General features: G+C 45.8%; 2 protein-coding genes across 5 annotated transcripts in view; both read right to left on the reverse strand.

The window, feature by feature from the left end:
• Window positions 1–51: 51 nt before the first annotated feature.
• Window positions 52–2,026, reverse strand: LOC104016661 (TLC domain-containing protein 5). Of its 2 annotated transcripts, none has more exons than XM_087763354.1 (3): window positions 1,951–2,026; window positions 1,242–1,438; window positions 52–604 (listed from the first exon to the last, which is right to left on the reverse strand). In XM_087763354.1, the coding sequence occupies exons 2-3, from the start codon at window positions 1,435–1,437 to the stop codon at window positions 66–68; spliced, it is 735 nt and encodes a 244-aa protein (XP_087619480.1). In that variant the 5' UTR covers window position 1,438; window positions 1,951–2,026; the 3' UTR covers window positions 52–65. The 2 variants fall into 2 exon arrangements, with proteins under 2 accessions (XP_087619480.1, XP_087619481.1); XM_087763355.1 differs by having other exon boundaries at window positions 1,242–1,441; window positions 1,951–2,010.
• Window positions 2,027–7,434: 5,408 nt separating this feature from the next.
• The window catches only part of POU2F3 (POU class 2 homeobox 3), a 40,441-nt gene continuing 27,565 nt past the window's right edge, over window positions 7,435–20,310 (reverse strand). For all 3 annotated transcript variants that reach the window (XM_087763381.1, XM_087763382.1, XM_087763384.1), the window contains 9 exons: window positions 19,176–19,278; window positions 15,826–15,908; window positions 15,493–15,675; window positions 14,962–15,103; window positions 13,921–14,057; window positions 12,477–12,638; window positions 10,786–10,852; window positions 10,064–10,196; window positions 7,435–9,140 (listed from right to left, as the gene is read on the reverse strand). In XM_087763381.1, the coding sequence (XP_087619507.1) occupies window positions 9,101–9,140; window positions 10,064–10,196; window positions 10,786–10,852; window positions 12,477–12,638; window positions 13,921–14,057; window positions 14,962–15,103; window positions 15,493–15,675; window positions 15,826–15,908; window positions 19,176–19,278 (1,050 nt within the window). In that variant the 3' untranslated portion in view covers window positions 7,435–9,100. The remainder of the gene's footprint in view (window positions 9,141–10,063; window positions 10,197–10,785; window positions 10,853–12,476; window positions 12,639–13,920; window positions 14,058–14,961; window positions 15,104–15,492; window positions 15,676–15,825; window positions 15,909–19,175; window positions 19,279–20,310) is intronic.

Raw genomic sequence — 20,310 nt, forward strand, 5'->3', positions numbered from 1 at the left:
TCTTCTCACAGGAATAGGCTTCAGTAGCCAGGACCGTAGCCCAAGGGACTGTCATCCACAACCCGTTAATGAGCTGTTAAGTGCCCATTAGTTTTCACAGGTGCATTCACACTCCTCAGGCTTGTCCAGGAACGATATTTTTTCAACGTTTTCCTCCTGACAAAGTGGCAGATTTCAACCATGAACCCCAAAGATACAATGTACATGGCCAGGCCCCCAGCCTTGAGGAGCCAGCTGGGATCAGGGGATGTCACCATCGCATACATGATCAAAGCTCCTCCCAGGATTCGCAGAACCACGAAGAGGAACACAAAGAAGAAATCCACCACCTCTCCCAGCAAAGTGTGGTAACGCCCCATTTCCCGCAGAAACCAGCGGGTCTGGAGCAGTGGGTTGGTGATCTCGCTAACAAATACAACAGCACTGACTTCTGTAGCAGACTTCCCGAGCCCCAGCACCATGATCATGCCGCAGATGCTCAGCGTGTGATGCAACAGCATTAGGTCCCCCTCTGTCTGGAAATACAGGCACCAGCCCAGGTCAAAGATAAAGTAACCCAAGGTCAGGGACAGCACATGGATCTGAAGAGATGTGTTTGGTGAACCTGAAATGAAAGACGCACATAAGCCTGGGGTCTTCAGATATTCTCCTACAATATGGAGCAATACAGGTTGTGAGTATACCTCTTTCCTCCTTAGTTTCCAGCCTTATCCTATGGGCCAAGTGCCAGGCTGGAAGCTTGGATGTCTGGTTCTGCAGACCCAGGCAGGCCACCCCATCCTGCCACGCTTCTGTTTCTCTTCTTCTCTCCACCCTTTTAGAAAGCAGGGATGGAAAGCCTGACCCCCATCAGCAGAACTATTTGAGATTTAATGATAGAAAACAGCAAACGAAACTCCACAGCCAAATGCCAGGAGTTACTACACCCTTAAAGATGCGAACAGCACTTAAGTCTGTTTTCAACACATTGCTACACCTAACGCTGCAATAAACTCAAGCTGCCAACCTGAAAATTTTCAATGTGTACATGGATTAAAAAAAAAAAAAAGATTAACAGTAAGAAGTGGTAAGGGCTGGAGAAGAAGCAAGGGAGTTAGACAAAATTCTGCCCCAAACATGCCCCAAAAACATACACATAGGAGAACAGATAATAAGAGCAATCAGCCCTCCACTCCACCTGCAACCAGAGGTGTCCACACTGCATGACATGGACATGTGTCAGGGTAAGACTCCAAACATACCTGCATGGGTCAGAGGCCAGGGGCCATCCAAGAGAGCAACGTAACCTGAGAGGCAGGTGACGATCACCCCATGCAGCAGGGTGACCAAGCGACAGCTCCACTCGTAGGAACGGTGCTGGTTCCAGTAGCAGAAGCAGATGTACAGAAACAGCCAGGCAACAAGGCTGCAGGTCACCTCGAGAACGATGGAAACCATCCTGCTGAACACAGAGCGAGGGCATTATGAGCACAGCAGCCCTATCAGCAAGGGGTGCTTATCCAGACCATCTGCCTCAGTATCCACCCCACCCTACAGAAACCCCGGGGGGGGGGGGGGGGAACCCCAAGGAACCAACCCCAAAACACACACGAGCAAACAAACCACACAAACAAAACAATCCCACCAAAACATGCCCTGTACCCTTCCACGCCACTCTCCTGAGGCCCCCTTTAGCACCATTGCCCTGCAAGCCCCTCCTCGTCGCCAAGGCCCTACCGTCTTTGGGGAAAAACAAGATCCCAGCACCCCCGAGCCAAAGCGGCTCGGCTCAGCCCTGCCCTGCCCGGCCGCCTCCCGCCCCGCTCGCCCTCGGGGGCCGGCGGACGGAGCCGGGGCACCCGGGGGGCCGGGGCCCTTCCCCGGCAGCAGAGCAGACGTCCCCGGAGCGGCCCATGGCGGCGTTTGCCCCAGGGCTACCCCGCAGCCCGGCGGCCCCTGCCCGCTCCTTACCCCGGGCTCGCCGCCACCGGCCCCTCTCCGGCTCTGCCGCCCGGCTGCGGGCTCCGGCGCTGCCCGGGAAAGGAGGCGGAACCGGGACGCACCGGGAGGCTTTTATCTTCCCCTCCCCTTCCCTCCCCTCCTCTCCCTTTCCCTCCCTCCCTCGGCCGGGGCAGCTCCTGCCGGGAGGGTCTTTCCCCCGCCCCAGCTCTCGGCGCCGCCGGAGGATGCTCCTCCTGCCGCTCCGCTCCCCATCCCCATCCCCATCCCCATCCCCATCCCCGTTTGCTCTGCCCCGCTTACCTGCCCCGGAGGCGAAAAGGGATCCCAGCAGCAGAGCTGTGTGCCCCGGGGCAGGGAGAGGGCCCTGCTGCCGGGGGAGGGGGGAACGGGAGGGGAAGTAAGGACAGGCGTTCGGAGTGTGTCAGCCGGGCTGGCACCCCCATCCAGCCTCAGCCCTCCCGGCTGTGAGTCTCACAGGGTCCCCAGACTTCAGTTAGGCTGAATGTTTTCCTCTGATGAAGGAGAATAAAGTGGAGAATAAAGCTGGATCAGGCAAGAGGGGAGATGCTTTTATCCTTGTTGTTGTTTTTTAAAAAAGTGGCCTGGTGTCCTCTTTCAAGTTTTGTGCCTGGTTTTGAAAGCAGAGGCCGGGTGGGTGGGCTGGCAGTGACCACCTTTGTGCTGTCCTGTGCTGACTGCAAGGAGGGGAGGCTGCGACGGGTGTCGCTGAGTTTGGGACCGCTTAGGTCCAGAGCTGGGGAGTGGTGCGGGATGCGCAGGGAGATGTGACACAGAGCACGCAGAACAGGATGAGCGAGCGAGGAGCTGAGCTGGGGCCGAGCACCAGGGCCAGGCAGAGGCAGGAGTGAGTAACCAGGAAAGGGCTGTGCTTCCTCCAAGCCCTGACAGCAAACTTGGCGTCAGTACCATCTCATTTCTGTTTATTCCATTTGCTTTAAAAACTGTCTAAAGGAGATTCTGTGTCCCAAACAACCCAAACCTTCCCCACAGCCAAAGAGCCCTGTGCTGGGGGTGAAACCAATCACTCAGAGCACGAGAGGCCTCACCTGTGGTCACTTAGGTCTGGTGTGTGTGCTGCACTCCATAGGAAGTCCTCTGTGCTGTAAAAGCTCTGGTAACACATTAAAATATGCTTCTAGTTGGATTGTAGATTATAGGTTGCTCTTATATTTGAGATAAAACTTCCTGATTTTTCTCTCCTTTGCCAGCATTTTGGCCCCCACTCTGAAGCAAGCCCACAAGCTATGCGGGTGGGGACCCCCGGCACAGAGAAAGGGGGTCCCACTGCAGCTTGGACACTGGTCCCTGCTGGCATCTGCAAAGGTGAGCCTGAATTTAAGCTCAGCTACTGAAGGCATTGTATTAGAGTGTTAGGATCTATGCTAATTCTATGCTTACCGTTAGGACTGTAAGTCCCAAGGCTGTGAGCATCAGGAATGATGAGGGCACTTGATGGGATCATTTGGACACTTAGAAATGCTCAAAGTCTCCCTTCAGGCCACAGGGAAAACTGGGAAGGGCAAGGAACAGAGCCCTATTCTCCCATCTTGCACTCACTCTTCTCACAGGTGGAAAGCAGAGGAGGAAAGAAAGGAGAATGAACAATAAAAGAAATTAAATACCAACAGTGTACTGTTAATTTTCCAGCCCTTCCCAGTCTTGCTTGAACTTGGGCACTGCTAAACATCATGGCTGTATCAGGTACCGCACCTCCTCCCTGCTCTGCATTCTCGCTTAGAGCTCTGCAGCTGCTACAGAAGTTAAGTGGAAAAGTCACCCTTGATGTCAGTCATTAACAGGAGTGCATCTCCTATATGCGCTCCAGCATCTGTCAACAGAGAGGAAAGTGAGGAGCATTTGTCCGTTTTTATATTCTGAGGATGCCAGTTCAGTTGTCTCTGGCTGAGAAGAGCAGGAACTAGAGAGAGAGGTCTGCCTACAGACAGACCGTGACTTCCAAAGGCATACCATGTCCTTGATTTGATTTTGGAGCTGAGTGGGATCTGGCTCATTTCTGCAGAGTGCTTGTGAATGACCAGACCACAGATAAAAATAAAAGATGAATGGGGTTACACCCCTTATACTCACAAGTGACAGGGATGGGCCCCACAGAGGTGTTTTTAGACAGAGACTCAGCTGTCAGCTGGCTCTTCACTCGCACCTGGGGTTCACGTCACTGACGCTTGAGTCCTAGCCGTGGAGGAGCAGAGGAGCTCTTCTCCTCAAGAGAAGAGTAGGGACAGAGAGAGTGGAGACTGTTCAGGCACAAGGGCTGCTTTGGTAGCAGATGGGGTTGTTCAGGATGATGTGCGTTCTTATAGCCACTGTGAGGCACATCTGCTTGGGAGCAAGTGTTCCCTCATTGTTTATCTATGGCTGCGGGAGGTGGCTCCTAGTCTTGGAAAGCTGGAATTTCCTGCTCCGTATATTTTTAATTCCTTAGATGCTCCTGTGAGACTGGAAGTATTTCTAGAAGACAGGGGAATGAAGATCTTTCCCTTCCAACTGTAGCTTTTGGTGAAACAAACAAGCTGCTAGAGTTTGTTTTCCTATTCAGGACCAGTTTATCAATAAATCTGACTGACTCCTTATTGTGTTTATAAACTTTTCAGTGGAGATCAGCTCTGGTGATGTGTTTGCACAACACCTGGCACAGCTTGGCTTTGATCTCAGCTGCAATACTAATGTGCACATACCCTTATTCAGCATTTAAAACATTTGTAATTTCCCTCCCAGCTTTCAGAAATAATACTCCAAAATGTATGCAGTGCTGCTTTTATGGGAGCAAATTCCTTAGAGGAATTTCTGCAAATTAAGTGGAACAGCCCTTGTCAGTTCAGAGCCAGATTTTGATCTTGATGTATCCTCTCCATAGTATAAGACTGTATACATGTACAATAACTTGTAAATACATTATTGTAACTAGTTACCTGCCTTTCACAACATTATTTTTGGTCTCTTTTGACCAAGAGGCTCACAAACTTCTGGGAGCCTTTACCAAGTGTTTAAGTAGACTGTCAACTGACTCTGAAATCAGTAGCAAAGGTGCAGCTTAGCTACTAGGTATAGGATTAATGCAGGAATTACTGGGTAAAATTTGCAGGCTAGGGTTATAAAGGCAATCAGAGCGGTCACTTCTGAGCTTTTAAATAATTGCTTATAATCTATGAAATAACTCAAGATTTTTCACAATAGAAGCGAGCTGGAAACTAGATCTTTGCTGAGGGTCAGTGTAATAAATGTCTTCTATGATGGCCGGCAGCAGAATCAGCTGTAACGTTCATCATTCGTGAGCTATGCTATTTAGCACAAGTTGAGGACTGGGAGAAGGGAAGGGTTATCATCACCATGGCCTAATGGGGACTAAGTCATTTGTCCAAGGTCATGCAGGAAGCAGGATGAGATAGGGTGTCCCAAAGGTTCGGACTGGTGATTTAAATTCATTCTTCCTATCTGCTAATTTTGAATATTCATAATAGCCAAAAATGTTTTTTAAAAAAAGGGAAAAGGAAAAAAGTAAAAGAGAGAGAGTGTCACTGTCTTAGCAGCATGCCATCCTGTGATACACTTGTTTCCACTAGGTAGAGTATTAATTTTAAGAAGGTATATTTCTTAGGAGTGAGAGGCTGGAGCAAGATCCCTTCATGCCACTTGAACATCTTTTTCATATGGAACTGGCTTTGAATAAGGACTGTAAAATTATTGCTTAAAAAGCTGGAAGCTTCTTAAGGGGTCTTTATAATTACAGAGGGACAGCCAGCCACCTCTCTTTTTCATCCCTGGCCAGGACTGTTTGGTCAAAATCCAAATCCTGCTGACTTTATTCATAGGGCTGCAGCACACTCAGTGAACAGTCACATGCACATCACTTCTCCGGCTGGCACAAAAAAAGAGGGTTTGTTTCATCCTCTGTCCTCCTCTCACAGTGTCGGCCAGCCCTCACGGGAGCTCGAGTCAGGTGTGTCAGTGAAAGGCCTGGGAGGAAAGGCAGCTCCTTGAGGGAGGGCTTATGAAGTTGCCAGTTATCACCGACACCTCTCCCTTAGGACTTGCAGCATCACTCCTCCAAGGGCACAAGCCCATAGCAATGCACTTGGCAGGGTTCCGCCGTGGCAGGTATGATTGAGTCGTCAATGTACATGGGCTCGTCTTAGTATGCTGTGGGGTTTATGCCATCCCAGCCAGAGACAGGAGAGGAAAATTCTCCTTCCACACACTTTATCTGCACATGAGTACAGGTCAATGATTTGTTTTCTGAATGGATTTTTTTTAAACTATGACAGAATTGAAATTTTCATGTAAAAGTATAATTTTTCTAATCTTTTAGACCAGATAAGAGAGAAATGCATCTCTGGAAAGGTTTCTTTCCAACAAAACACTATAGCATGTTTTAGTTAAAAAGCAAAACAAATTTCTGCTGATTTGTTCATTCCTGTTTCTCCTACTCTCCACCAATTTAGTACAGATCCCTTAGTCTCACCCCACCAGCCTCCCAGCCAGTTTAACTCAGCTGCTTACGTGAAATTAATGGAAATGAATCGGGCAAAATACCTAAATATAGTATCAACCCCAATTCTCTATCCAGTAACAAAGATCTTGCATGCAAATAAAAACTGTTACCAGCCCCTGGTTGTGTATACATGAGCACATTCATTTCTAGAGACCTTCCACTATTAGTGTTCGGCAGCGATCATCAGGCTTTTCCAGCCGGACAGAGCCAGCGCTGGCGGGGAGCTGAGCAGGTGTTGCTCTGTGTCTGCGGAGCTTGCCGTAGCTCATTTTGCGAGCCCGCCATGACAAGCAATCCCACGGAGGGAAATGGCAGGGGTAAGTTTGCACAGGGAGGGCGTGTTGGCGTGATCCATCCCTGCAGCTGACCCAGCGAACAACTAGCTGAGTTTAAATGCAGTTGTCATAGCACAGTTGTTTTAAAATACTGTTGTAGTACCATTCTCTTGGCTGGAGGAGAATTTGTTTTTTCCTCAAGAATCCTGTGACAAAGGCACACCGTAGAAAAAGCTGTCACGTTTAATTCCTGTCACTCTAGCTGTAGAAGACAGTTCTCTCAGGGAAGACCCTGTTAGAGACAGTAATGGGAACCTTAAGAAATCTGCCAAGAAAACCCACCCACGCAGCTGTACCAAACCTGTCACAGCTTAGCTGTAGAATGATTATATCGAAATAATTTGTTGCACATCTCTAAATATAGTTGGAAAGCAATGGAGAGCAAGGCTTGAAATCAACCCTCCAAGCGTGTAAGAAAATTTAATTAAGGGCAGAAAGAAGGGCCATAGCAATCAGGAGAGTTAGATTAACACTTCCCACCTACATTTCTTGCTTTCCCAGCATAAAATGTTTTTTAAACCACAACAGATTTTGTTGAAAAAAAGAGTTTCATTTAATTCTAATGTTTCCACTGAAAAACAGATACGATGAAAGTGTTTTAGTTAGAGGTAAATGAGTGGTGGTGGGGAATCCAGGAAATAGAAATACAGTTTCTCCCTTTTTTGTGTTAGAACATTTTGAAAAAACTTTTTTTAGTATTTTAAAAAAAGAAATATTTTTCTTAATTTCCATTTTTTAAGAAATGTTACCTTATCTTTTCCAGTCCTCTCTCGTTACTATCAGTGCTTCTGTAACAAACCCTCACTCAAAGCAACAAATGCGGTTCTATATACAATGTGCATGTAGGGCTCAATACTTTGTGTGCAGGTAGCTGATAAACTCTTAAGTCCACAGACTCCCTATAGCAATAATTCATCACAGAACTGGGTGAGTAGGATAAGAAACAACAGATCAAATATTTTTTTTCCCCCAGAAGTGACAAAAAGCCATCAGAAAAAAAGACTACTACTCAAAAATATCTATTTACAATCTGTGAACCAGATACTCATTTACTCTCGTTCCACTGAATTAATTACTTGTACCCATAGACAACCTGACCAGGAATTTGTATTACTCAAGTCTACTTTAACAAAATTAAATATCTACCTCTTTTCAAGTGGAGAGTTGCAAAGTAACAACAATTTCCCTGGTGATATGCTGTGAGAGCAGAAGTTTCCTACACTTTGGCATCTCATGAAATTAAGAAACACTTGCACACACAAACCTCAAGATTCACACCTGAGCAATACAACTTGTCCTCCCAAGAACAGAAGAGCATGCTGCAGAGAACAGGCAAGCTACATTACGTACAATTCAGGAAAGACCAGAACGCATGCACACCTCTACACCAGAGAGGTTGTTTTTGTTTGGTATCACATAAAACCCAAGAGAGGAATAAAAGAAAGAAGGGAAGGTCAAGACTAATCCTTGTCCCATCAAAACAACACAAACTGCTTTTGTGTTCAATGGAGTCAGAAGCCAAGGTTTTCGAACAGTGACGTCCTCCAGTGGGGCAGTGAGGCCAGCTGTGAACAATAACAAGACCTAGACACAAATTTTGCAAAAGACAACAATTTTTTTAAAAGGAAAAAATAAGAAAGCTCTAAAATACTTAATTAAAAAAAAAAAAAAAGAAAGAAAAAAGGAAAAAAAAGGCACCTTTAGAAACAGAGCAGAATGGCTCAAAGCAAAGCAAGTTTGGTAGTGGATAAAACACAGTGCCATCAACCTTGGAAGTCTATTGAAAACCAAGGCTCACATCTAGATACAGGTCTCTGGTGAAATGAACTGGGTAACCTCGGCTCAGTTTGGGGGTTTACGGTATGTGTGCGTGATAGTAACAGCATGACAGACCCTTCTTATAGGAAACTCTGAAATGAGTGAGGGGAAAAGAGGGTCCTGGCATAGAAATCCTTCCAGATCAGAGATTGCCAGGCAATCCAGTGTGAATGCAGAGATTGCAAGCAGAGGGCAGTGTTTCATGCTAAGAGTGCTAAGCAAGGGCTCATTCTTGAAGTGAATGCCTGGAAGAGTATTATAATGTCACTGTTGGCGTTGAGAATCCTTGGGGAAGGTCAGCTGCAGTTTGAGTCCCTGGAGAGTTCTGCTGCTATGGGTTCCCTTAAACAAGACCTTCATTTGGCAGCATTTTGAAGGCACTGGAACGCCAGATGTTGCCCCAAGCATTGTTCCTAGAGAAGCTGGTCCATAGCGAGAAGTCAGAGCTCCTTTTACACATGATGGAGGAGTCATCTCAGTGGAGGTAGGTAGGTTGATTCCATCGGTACCAAGATCTGTTTGCAACACAGGGAATAAGAGCTACACTTGCCATGTTGTTAACAGTTTCCCCTTGAAATAAAAATCATTACTATTCCATTTGAAACCTTACTTTGACTGGGCAGCCAGCAAATGATCCTTTGCTCCTATAGGAAGCTCATAGCAAAACCCCTGTCTTTCTAAGCAACATCTTCCATTGTGCTCGTGATTTCACATACTACCTGGCTGTTGGACTTCCCCCATGTAAGAGGAGGTCTGATTCACGGCACAGGGTGACCCATGACTCAGAAAAGCCCAGGAGCTATGGGTAACGCCCTCTGCTCTCTGTTGCCTTCCTACTAACACAGCATCCTTGATGTGATGTAGCAGAAACAAGTGCAGGGAAGCCTGAGCAGCACAGACTGTGGCAGAGGCATGTTCAGTGAAATAACCAGAGGGCTCTGAGCCCATATGTGTGGCTTAATGCTTTTGTAGCATCTAAAGGCAGGGCAGAGGAAAATCTTTGTTCTTGCTTCATCTACCACTGTGGAATAGTTACTGTGCCACAGAGCTCTCTGGGTGGCACTGCAGGAGAGAAAACTGGCTGTGGAGGGGGTTATCCAAGCAGAAACAGCAAAACAAGCCTTCCTCTGCTTCCTCCACACAAGGAGTTAGTTTAGGACAGTCCTTATGGCCAGTGTTTCTATTCAGGTTTTTGGTGGTTGGTTTTTTTTTTTTCCTCCTTTTTTTTATCCAGCACAGTTTTTCAGGCAAAACTTGATTTACTATTTGCCTTCAAGTAGAAAAATAGCCATATCCCAAGAAGAACATGCCACCACATATCTCCACACTGCCGGAGTCTCTAAGGGCTTGCACATTCTTCTCTAAGGTCCTATTGCTTCTCTCCTAAGCCCTCCAATGCCCTTGCCAAGGAGCAAGCTGTGGGCCCCCACTGCCTTACCCTGAAGAGTTGAAACCGGATGAGTTCATTGCAGCTTTGGAGTTGCTCTGGGCTGTGCCGGGGCTGCTGGCATGGAGTGCACTGCCAGGGGATGAGGGCCTGCTGGAGTTCCCTGGGGAACACGATGATGTTACTGTGTAGCAGAGAAAGCAGAATAAGACTGGGATCTCCTTGTCCTGCCAAGGACAGCCCAAGCCCAAACACTTCCACCATATCTTGTATCCATCCTGTTGTTCATCTGATTCACTGCCTGCCCTGCAGCAGCCAGGCAGATCTGTGCCCCAGCCGCAGAGAAGGTGGGGGTCTCCAGGACGGCGCTCTCTGTAGTGCTTGGTTTCTATTACTGTGAATTGCACTCCTCTAAGGAGATCTGACAGTATTCTGCTGAAGAAATGCAGTAACCTACCCCCAAGCGCTCCTCTTGTTTGGCTTGTAGGTGCACCTGGCTCCCAAACCTAAACACCCCAGTAAAATTTGCCTAGGATTATCCTGGGAATGTTATCATGTCCAGGACGCTTTCCGTGTCTTTGTTGGAGCCAAGAGAAAGACTCTGCTGTTCTTATCCCTTGTACACTAGTTACGTGGGGACACTTTCCCTGGGCAAACCCAAGGGTCTTATTAAGAGGGGCCTGCAAGTGTGACGTAGAAACCAAGTAGTCAGAGAGCAAGAGCAGAGGAAGGAGGGAAGGAATGGTGAGTGAGGCAGGTTTCTCAAGGCTTACCAGTCCCAGGCATGGTGCTATGCACTGGATTGACGGAGAGGGGCCCCAAGGACCCTGAGGTAGAGACCTGGAGAGAAACAGAAGCAAACAGTAAGCGGTTGGCTCTAGGAGGGTATAGATCACAAAACACCACTCCTTTCACACTCCCTTTAGGGTGTGCTGGCTCCCAGGCAGACTTCTTATCTACATCTGAGGCTCCCACAGATATTTCTCTTCATACTCTAGGGTAGAAGCACCATTCCCATATTCAGGGCCATGGAAAGAAACCAGAATGAGTATTACATGTGCCTGACACTCTCTACACAGGCCTAAATTTATGGACCAGCTATGGAAAAGCCTGAAATTATCAAACATAAGCCAAACTTTGTGGAAGTCCCAAGATTCAGCTGGTAGAAGCCACTGCCCTTTGGATGTCTCGGACTGGATGTTCCTAGTCTGAAACTTCCCAGCTCACTGTGGTCTTGGGCACAAATAATCCCCTTTCCTTTACGGAGTTCTTGATGGGTGAGAATTCTCAGGTGACAATTAGTAATTTGGTGGCTGCAATCAAAGCGAGCCTGGGGCATTTGTTGTTCAACCATGATACTTTAACTACAGGCAACACGTTGTTCAGAATGACGGATGAGCAAAGGCATACTTTGTACAATGCCTGCACAGGAAAACTACTCACCAAAGCTACTGCTTTAAAAACTCATGGCTTGCAAGCAGCATTTTGTGTTTGTGACTCTAGACCAAATGTGTTGTGCAAGAAGTGAGCAAACTTCTTGTGATGTTTTCCTGCCTCCTGATGGATAATTCCAAAACCCGGAAGATTTCAAGATAAAATACTGCTTGCAAATACGTACTCTCCCTCCCACTCATGTGTGCTCCAGCACTAACAACACCGTAGGGAAGGTCCTGCCACTTTTATATGTGGAAGCCACTAAGCAACTATTAACTAGCAGAAATGCAATAGTAGCCTGTTATCCACAGTAGCCACTGACAGTAGATTACAAGGGATATGCTTTCACCAGCTCTCACAACAGTTTCTCTTTTCCTCATCCTTCCTGGCAATAAAAATACGCTTGCCAAAATGTGAATGTGCAACATGAAAGAAGGACAGTTATCACTACTGAAGTGTATTCTGCATTTCTGCACAGATGTAAAACAACAAACTGATATGTAAATGGTTACCATTAGGTTTCAGAGTTAACAAATAAATTGACATGAGTGGATGTAATTCTTATTCCATGGAATGCTGATTCCTCCTCCATTAACTTTGGAAAGCTTTTATTTACCAATCTCAGGGTGAAAAGTTTTGGGATAGCACCCCTATTTGGATAAATTACCTTACAATTAAACTGACCTATACCCTGTGTATTGTGAGAATTTATTCCTTGTGAGAAAACTTGTGTTTTCTTTCTATTGTTTTCATTAATAGAGTAAAAATAAATGTTCTGTAAGTGCAGGCATGAGATTCCATTCAAATTGGGATGTTGAGTATATGCCCAATCCGTGGCTAGCCCAGCTGCCTCTCTGCACACTCCTGCAGGTGTAATCCCCCACTGGACTTGCCAGCACCGCAGGGACCTGTGTGTACCAGGAAATGTCCTGTCCTGTTTCCTTTTCCAGCAGACCCTGCTGCATCCCCCCATCCTTTTCCCTTCTTCTCTGGGATGGTATGTAGAACTCCTTAATCCAAAGTCTCTCACCAGTCTGGAATTGTAGATAGGTGATTTGATGGGGGATGGCATTGGGCAGCTGATCCGTTTTTCCTTCTGGCGCCGGTTGCAGAACCAGACCCGGACCACCTCTTTTTCCATGGAGAGCTGCTCTGCTATCAAGGATATCTCCTCTGAACTGGGCTTGGGGTTCTGCTGAGAAAAGGCAGGAGGTTAAAGAAAGCCCCAAAGAGCCGTAACTTACAGCATCAACGTATGCTTCTGCTGCTGGAAAGGCAGAGGACAAGGGTAGGGTTGGCTGTAAACTGGGGAGGGGAAAAATTTGCTTCTAAGACAAAGGGTAAATATTTGGGTGAGAGATTATGTTCTGTGAGGCAGAAAGTGCCTCTGATTCAATATCAAGTCTCATGGAATCAGTGGGGGATGAGTCACACTACCTAGCCCTGTTATTGCATAAAGCACCACGCTCTTTGATCTTAACAGCACCCTAAATCATTGCTTGGGGGGAAGCTAATGACTGGTGGTCTTCTTATCCCTACACAGGACACACACGCTTTGAGTGCTGTTTGTACGCCTACCTGCACCATCTCAGAAGATCCATTTCTTCCCTTTCTTCCTCCATCCCTCATGTATAAAGGGAAATAATAGTATCTATCCTTTCTTCTGAATCACTTATTTTCTGGTGCATTTGAAAGCATTTAGCTCTATGGGTTTTGATCTGAGTTGAAGACTTGAGGGTCAAAAATACCTAGCACGGAGATGCCAAGACAGTTTTCCCATTACAAAGAATGTCCATTACTAGCTAAAAATGAGGTGCCCGTAATGACCTGACAATGATCGTCTTTTTTTCTCATTAACAGTCTCAGGAGGAAATTTTGATATGATCAGATATGAGGGAGAAACGAAGAAAAAATGAGGGCCGGTCAAAAACAGTTCTGATGAAAAATTTTCAATGGACAAGTCAGTCCTACTGATTTAAAGCTCTCTTTGCTCTCTGTACTGATTTTTCTTAAAAAATCTCAATGCTTAAAAAGCAAAAGGCTCCGCTTCTGAAATGATTCAGCAGCGATATCTGGAGCGACTAGTTCTGTGGTCTCCCAAGACCTGCTTAACGGGGCATCCGTTTCTGTGCTGCACCATGGCCACACAGTTCCCGTGACACATGCCTGCAACTCGCAAAGAGAAGAGGTGGGTGCAGGACATCAGCTCTGGCTAGGGCACCGATCAGTGGAAGATAATGGGGAGGTGTGGTGATGAAACTAATTCCTTTAAAACAACATTTACCAAGGAAATAATTGGGTCCGATTTCTTTGTTTTTGACATTTGTCCCATTAACACCTACAAGCATTTTCTAACCTGCTATCAAAGCGAACAAAAAAAGAGATCTCTCTTTATGAGGATTCAGTGCTACTATGACCAAGCAAATGCCAAACTCGGAGAGAGTTCACAACACATTCAAGGATTTTCCCCTCACATCTTGAAATCTTTTCTCCAGTGTGGAGCGAATGTTGGTCTCAATGCTGGTTCGCTTCTTTCTTTTCCGTCCAAACATCTCATTCACTGAGGGGTAGGAATTGGGAGTGCTCATTGAAGAATCCAAAGGAGCAGATTCTGGGGAAAGAGGGAGGGGAAGACAGATATTCAAGAAAATAGTGAGTTATTTTCATTCCTAGATCCTTTCTGGGAACTATGACACCTCCTAAGATAAGGAAAGTGTTCCTACATTGTGGATCCTTCCTCTAATGATGATTAAAATTGCTCCAACAGTCCCAAATCCATCAATGATCTTGTCCGAATCAGGAAAGAAATATGAGTGCTAAAATTTTAATCGACACACTATTTTTCTTTTTTTCCAGCTTGATTTCCAGCCTGCTCTGATGGGGACAATGCATTTTCCAATTATTTAATTTCACACAGTTAAAGATGTGGACTTACACAACTGGGATCAGGTCTCATGTAGCCAATACAACTCCTGAGATAAAGTGGTCAAACATGCAACTCCTGAAGGGCTGCGTGAAGCACATGAGACTAATGCCACTCCTACAGTGGTTTGCAGCCAGCAGAGGACACCAGCCCAATACTGGTCCTACTGGGGATTCCCCTTGCAGTGATATCTTCCTTTGCTAATTACTGCTCATAGAATAATCTCTGAGAACTTCAGAAGAAGTCACTTCCTACTCTTTCCAGTTTACATGGGGAGGGACTGAATGGACCAGCGCAGTGATTTGCCCCAGACCATGCAATAGAGCAAGAGCCGATGCAGGAAGGGGCTGCCCCAGACACCAACTGCAATGTGAATCCCGTATTGCCAGAGTGAAAGGACAGATGTGGTTTGATATCTAAGCTGCTATGCAACCTGCTGTGTGATCCACAGGGGAAAGCAGTCTGTTACCAGCCCAACCACAGATCTGAGAAGTCCAGCTCTGATTTTCCTGGCTTTTATTGGAGGTTTCTGGATGGATCGTCTCACGTGCTGGCCAAGACTGGTGGCATTTGTGCGTGCAATGTCACCTACCTGCGTCACTCAGCCACTTCTCCAGCAGAGGTTTGAGCTTGCACATATTCTTGAAGCTTAGGTTGAGAGCCTCGAAGCGGGAAATGGTGGTCTGGCTGAAATCGTTGCCATAGAGCTTCCCCATGGCAAGTCCAACGTCACCCTGTCAGAGAAGATCCAAATCACAACATGAGCTCAGAAAAAAATCCTCACAGCTGCCTGCTGTCAGAGCACCTCTCAGGCAGCTTCCAGAATAGGTGCAGCTTAGTTTCCATGACCTGCCTTCCAGAGAAAGTGACTTCTCTTCCCACTGGAGTCTGCCCCACACCCCTGTGGCTTTGTGTATGGACGAAGGTGCAGATAATGAGGTCATGGTAATGAAGTATTAGGAAGAGTTTGTCTCTTCATGTGTTTGGAAGGGGATGCTCCAAAGAAAGCCAAACTGTACCTAATCCAGCCCTTCCTCCATCCACCACTTTGCCACAAACTCCCCCAGCCCAACGTGTCCACATCACAAGTGACACCAACTTTCCCATGGACAAGGCTGCTCACCTGCGTGAACCCCAATTTGATTCGCCTTTGTTTGAAAGTCTTAGCAAACTTTTCCAGCTCCTCCAGGTCACTGGGTTCCTCAGATGCTCCTGATGGAGTTAGGTGCTTTGCCACTTGCAAATGCTGGGGTACGTCCAGGTGGGGTTCAACCGATGAGCCAGGGAGTCCAGAACGGCCCACAGCCTGTTAAAACAGCAACAAAAATGCATAGCCACACTGACAGAAAAGCACACAATTTTCTCTGCCATTTGCCCTTAATGAAGCAGCACTTTTTGTAGATGGGTGCTTCTCAGGGTAGGACTGTATATTGGACTGAACATTGAGGCAACTTACCTGTGATGCCAAGCTGGGTCCCGGTTGGGAGAGGAGAAGGCTGCCCTGTTGCTGAGGGAAGGAGAGGATGTTTGGCTGCAAAGCTGAGGAGAGAAAAAAAGAGAGGCATCTGATCATACCAGCTCCTTCATCAGCACCTAGGCAGCTGAACATCACTCTGCACAGGAAAGACTCATGAAGCTCAGAGTGGAAAATGTCAGCTAGCTCTTGTTCAAAATATGAGAATTTCAGCCATTACAAGTGTAGATGGCTCTGAGTTGGATTATGAAAAAGGAAAGGTTCTTTTCATGGCTTTTTAGCCTGAAAGGGATTATTACAATAATGATATAAGTAGAATATCTCATCCACCGATGAGTGTGTGTAGCTCATTAACCTAAGGCTGAACTAGGGCATAGACATTTTACATAGACATCTAACTTTAATTTTAGATGCCAAGCAGCAGAGAATTTATTCCATCCTTAGTGGTGATCTCTCCCAGTGCTTAATCATTGTAGCTGTTAAAAAATGTGCATCTTATTTCCAATAGAAGCTTTTTTGACTCCAACTTTCAGCCACTTGATCTTGTTAAAAAAATCCTGATCCTACAGTTAATCTCATGAGCCTACCCACTCTGCTTTCTACTATACATTTCATTTGGAAGTATCATTTTGAAGCCATCTGACCCTTTCTTTTCTACCCTACTGTATTTCAAATAAATTGAATTTCTTTTGGAATATATAAACTGACATGAAATGATGAAAGGAAAAAAGAAGGGAAATCTATAAAACTAACAAAAACTTGTATTTATGGAGACTGCGTAATTGTTTAGTTGACAAACTGCCAAGTACGAGCCTATATCCCTTACAGGGAACGTCTTAAAGGATTAAGTAGCAACCGAGGCAGTGTAATTCCCTAGAAATTTAGTTAGGTTCTTCAAGTCTGTTGTGGGTGAAGCCTATAGAATTTAGTGAGGATTTATAACCTTCCTTGAAACAGTCAATATATTCTATTGATTGTAACTGACAATTATAGGGAAAACTATAGAAATTTATGGACTTCTGCTAAAAACAAAAGGAAAAAAGATCATCTCCAGAATCAATCACTCCACCCTCTCTCTCCTTCTGTCTTTCCTTTTTTAATTTAGATCTGAATGTGCAGGATCCCATTTATTTATTTAGATTGGTGTTTCAATAAGCCTTCTCTAATGCTGGAACAACTTTGAATTTCAAATGCAGGCTGGTAATGAGGTGCACATTTTTAACAGTGAAGGTAATTAATCACCGGAATGGCTTGCCTAGGGACATGGCGGATGCTCTGTCATTTGGAGTCTTTAAAATCATGATTGAACACCTTTGCGAAAGCTAAGCTCTAGCTCAAATGAAAATTATGGACTGGATTCAGGAATCTCCGGTTTGACAGCTGATGAGACAGAGGCTGTGTTTTCGTAAGATGAAGACTTCAGCAGCAATATTTTGGCTCACAATATTCCCAGCATCTACCTGGCTGCTTTTTTTCCACCTTTACAGCACAGAGCTCTCACCCACTTATTCAAGTGTGCCAGCATTAGCTGTTTGAAAGGCTGCACAGTGAATCACATCAGGGCATAATAAATCAGACCTGGGAACTTATCTGGCTTAAAAACAGCTTTAAAACACTAAACCCAAACCAAAACGTGTGTCCTCTTGGAAAGGTTAAGCCCACAGCCAAGCCCCTTTGGCCATGAAATCCATGAACTGATGTACCCATCGGTCAGAACTCAGGAAACATCGAGGGTGTTCCCATGCCGGCCCGAGGGAAAACTTCGGGAATATTTCGTGCATCCCTTCGGTATGAAGAATGCTCCACCTGTGTATGTACCAAACAACTACTTCCAGAAAACCAATCTGTGCCTTCACTTTCACTCCCCAGTGGTTGTGCAAGCACACAGCAAAGGGTCATTGAACTTGGCAATCATCTATTCAAATGGAAGTGCTTTTGCACAAAAAAATGACTACTGACCAGAATATCCAGTCTTTATCAAGTCTGGAACCAAAAGGGGTCATGGCCAAACAAGTGGCCTTCTGTTGGAGGTGTTATAGCTGCCAAAGGAAATCACTTAACAGAAGAAACTCTAACTCTACAGAAGGAAGCAAGTTCTGTTCTCCAGTATAATGTGTTTCCTATTATACATTAATAAAAGCAGACAGTAAGCAGTAGATTGTCCTGACCCTGCCATTTCAAACAAACTAAATTTTAGATTACTGTTAAACATGCATAAAGTAGTTTCTTCCTACATCACTCAGCATCATGTGGCAGAGAGAAGAGTTTATATACTGTCAATGAGAAGTAGGTTTCCTACTTGCCTACACTATAACAATTTCCTTTAGGAGCATATGTACTATTGCATTCAAGCTGCGGAGGTTTTAAGGGTTTAATTTTGAATTTTCATTCATACGGAGGGACCTCTGTGCTGGAATAAATCAAGAATGTGAGCAAAGGACCCAAGTCCCTTTGCATCTGTCAGGTTATGGATCAAAGCCTATGTTTGTCTATCCACAAGCAGCATAAGACTTCGTCAATGCCATACCTGTATCCCTGTCATTGGAGAAACACCATAAAAAATATTGGTGGTAAAAATAGAAGCACAGGGACTTTCTCAAGCACTGGGTTCAGGCCTCAGTCCTTTCATCCCTTTCACGAAGCTGATTACACTCTGTTTCAGAAGTAGTTAGACCTCCTGTCCTCTCCTGACCCGTGGCTTGGAGCGAGATTTGGGAACAACCACTGGCAACTCCAAACCTCTCAGCTCTCATCCCCGGGTTGCTCCTGGCTAGGTTAGACCTGTTTGTGCTAGTGCCAGCATCGTCCTTCCACCAGAGCAGCTCAGCTCCTTCCGTGGATTTACTCTTCCTCTAAGGTACTTCGAGAGATCAGCTCAACCTCCCATCAGTTTTCTGGAAGAAATGAAGAGTGCTAACCCAGCGAGGCTGGAAGCCCAGGCAGGCTGCAACTGCTCCCCAAGGAGCAGGCTCCTTGCCGTTTTGCCGAAAGCCAGCCAGATGCTCTCCTGAATTTCAGAGGTGGGATCCCTACCGGGTCTGCAAAGACTGGCCCCAAGGTGGCACTCGTGGCGCACGCAAGCCACGGATGCCAGGAGCACCTCCTGAACTGGACCCTACCCGGAGCAACTGCTGGGATCATCCCAGGTGCGGGAGCCAGCACAGGGGGAAGAGCAGGGGAAAATGCATCTGGTAACATAGCAAGGGAACAAACACCATCATGCTGGGAAAACGTAACAGACCAAATTAAAGACAACAGTCACGAGGAAGCAGGTTTTTCCTAGATATGTATCTGCTTATAACAATGTCCCTTTCAGCTTTTATTGTTCTTACCTTGTTGCCCGGCCTGAGACTGGGACAGAAGAAACTGAGGAACTGACTGCATATGACCAGGAAGCAATACAAGCTGCTGCAGGGTGTGAAGAGAGCTCATATCCTACGGGAAAAAGCAAAGGGAACAACAAAACTCAGAGATGTCTGCTCTTCACACAGCACCACCTCTCCTATAAAGCTTCCCTGCTCTTTTATACTGTCCTTGACCCTGTTCACACTTTTCATTTAACTGCCAACACACCGGATTTGTGTAATTCATGCACTGGAGAGCTACAGATCCAGAGGTACTCCAGGATCTGAAGTCTTCAGCTGTATGGGAAGAATTCTGTGCACACACAGACATCCACATAGAGAATTGTCTACTTTTATCTGAAAAAAAAGTCAATTCTTGAAAAATGACACTGGCAATCAAAACCTGGTTGTTAGAAGTAACAGTGAAACATCTTGGATTTCAGTTTCTTCCAGATAATGTATTTTCAGAGAGTGAACTCCCTAAAAATTACACAGGAAAGTGCAGCTGACTGCCCCATCTCATGAACACTGAGAGCCTACATTCCACAGAACGCTGATTTCCCAGCCGGCCGCGTGCCAAGATGGGAAAGAAGCAATGCCCAACAGCGCTTAATTCTCTGCACCAACAGCAAATGCGTTGCAATGGACACAGTGACCAGATCCAAAAATGTTTCCTCTTCTTTGCCACATAGCTGCCAGGAATTCCCCACTGTGCATTGAGCAGAGCAGGCAATAGGTACTGAGAGATGAGCATTACATCCTAGCACTTTTTCACATTACTGGGGTCCCAGCCTAGGTCCTTTTTTGGGATTAGGGGATAAGAGTTTGCATTTGCCTGGGATAGACACCAAAAAAAAAAAACCAACCTTAATAAGACCAAATCTCTTTAGAGGTACATTTTTAAAGGAACTCATTACTCAATAAGATGAGCTCTTTGAGCTTCTCAAGAACTGTTTTGAAGCTTTGGGGAAATTGAACAGTCACTGAATTGTGTAAGGGATCTGAATACCCCGTGAAAGAAAGAGGGAAGAGATTACTGAGCAGCTGTGGCCTTCTGGCATCTAACTCCCACAACTTAACAAGAATTAAGTGCTAAACTCCGATTTTTTACCTTAGGAAAAAA

This window comes from Nipponia nippon, unplaced genomic scaffold, assembly GCF_047370975.1.
Source record: "Nipponia nippon isolate SJK-2023a ecotype South Korea unplaced genomic scaffold, ASM4737097v1 scaffold_28, whole genome shotgun sequence".
Lineage (NCBI taxonomy): Eukaryota > Metazoa > Chordata > Aves > Pelecaniformes > Threskiornithidae > Nipponia > Nipponia nippon.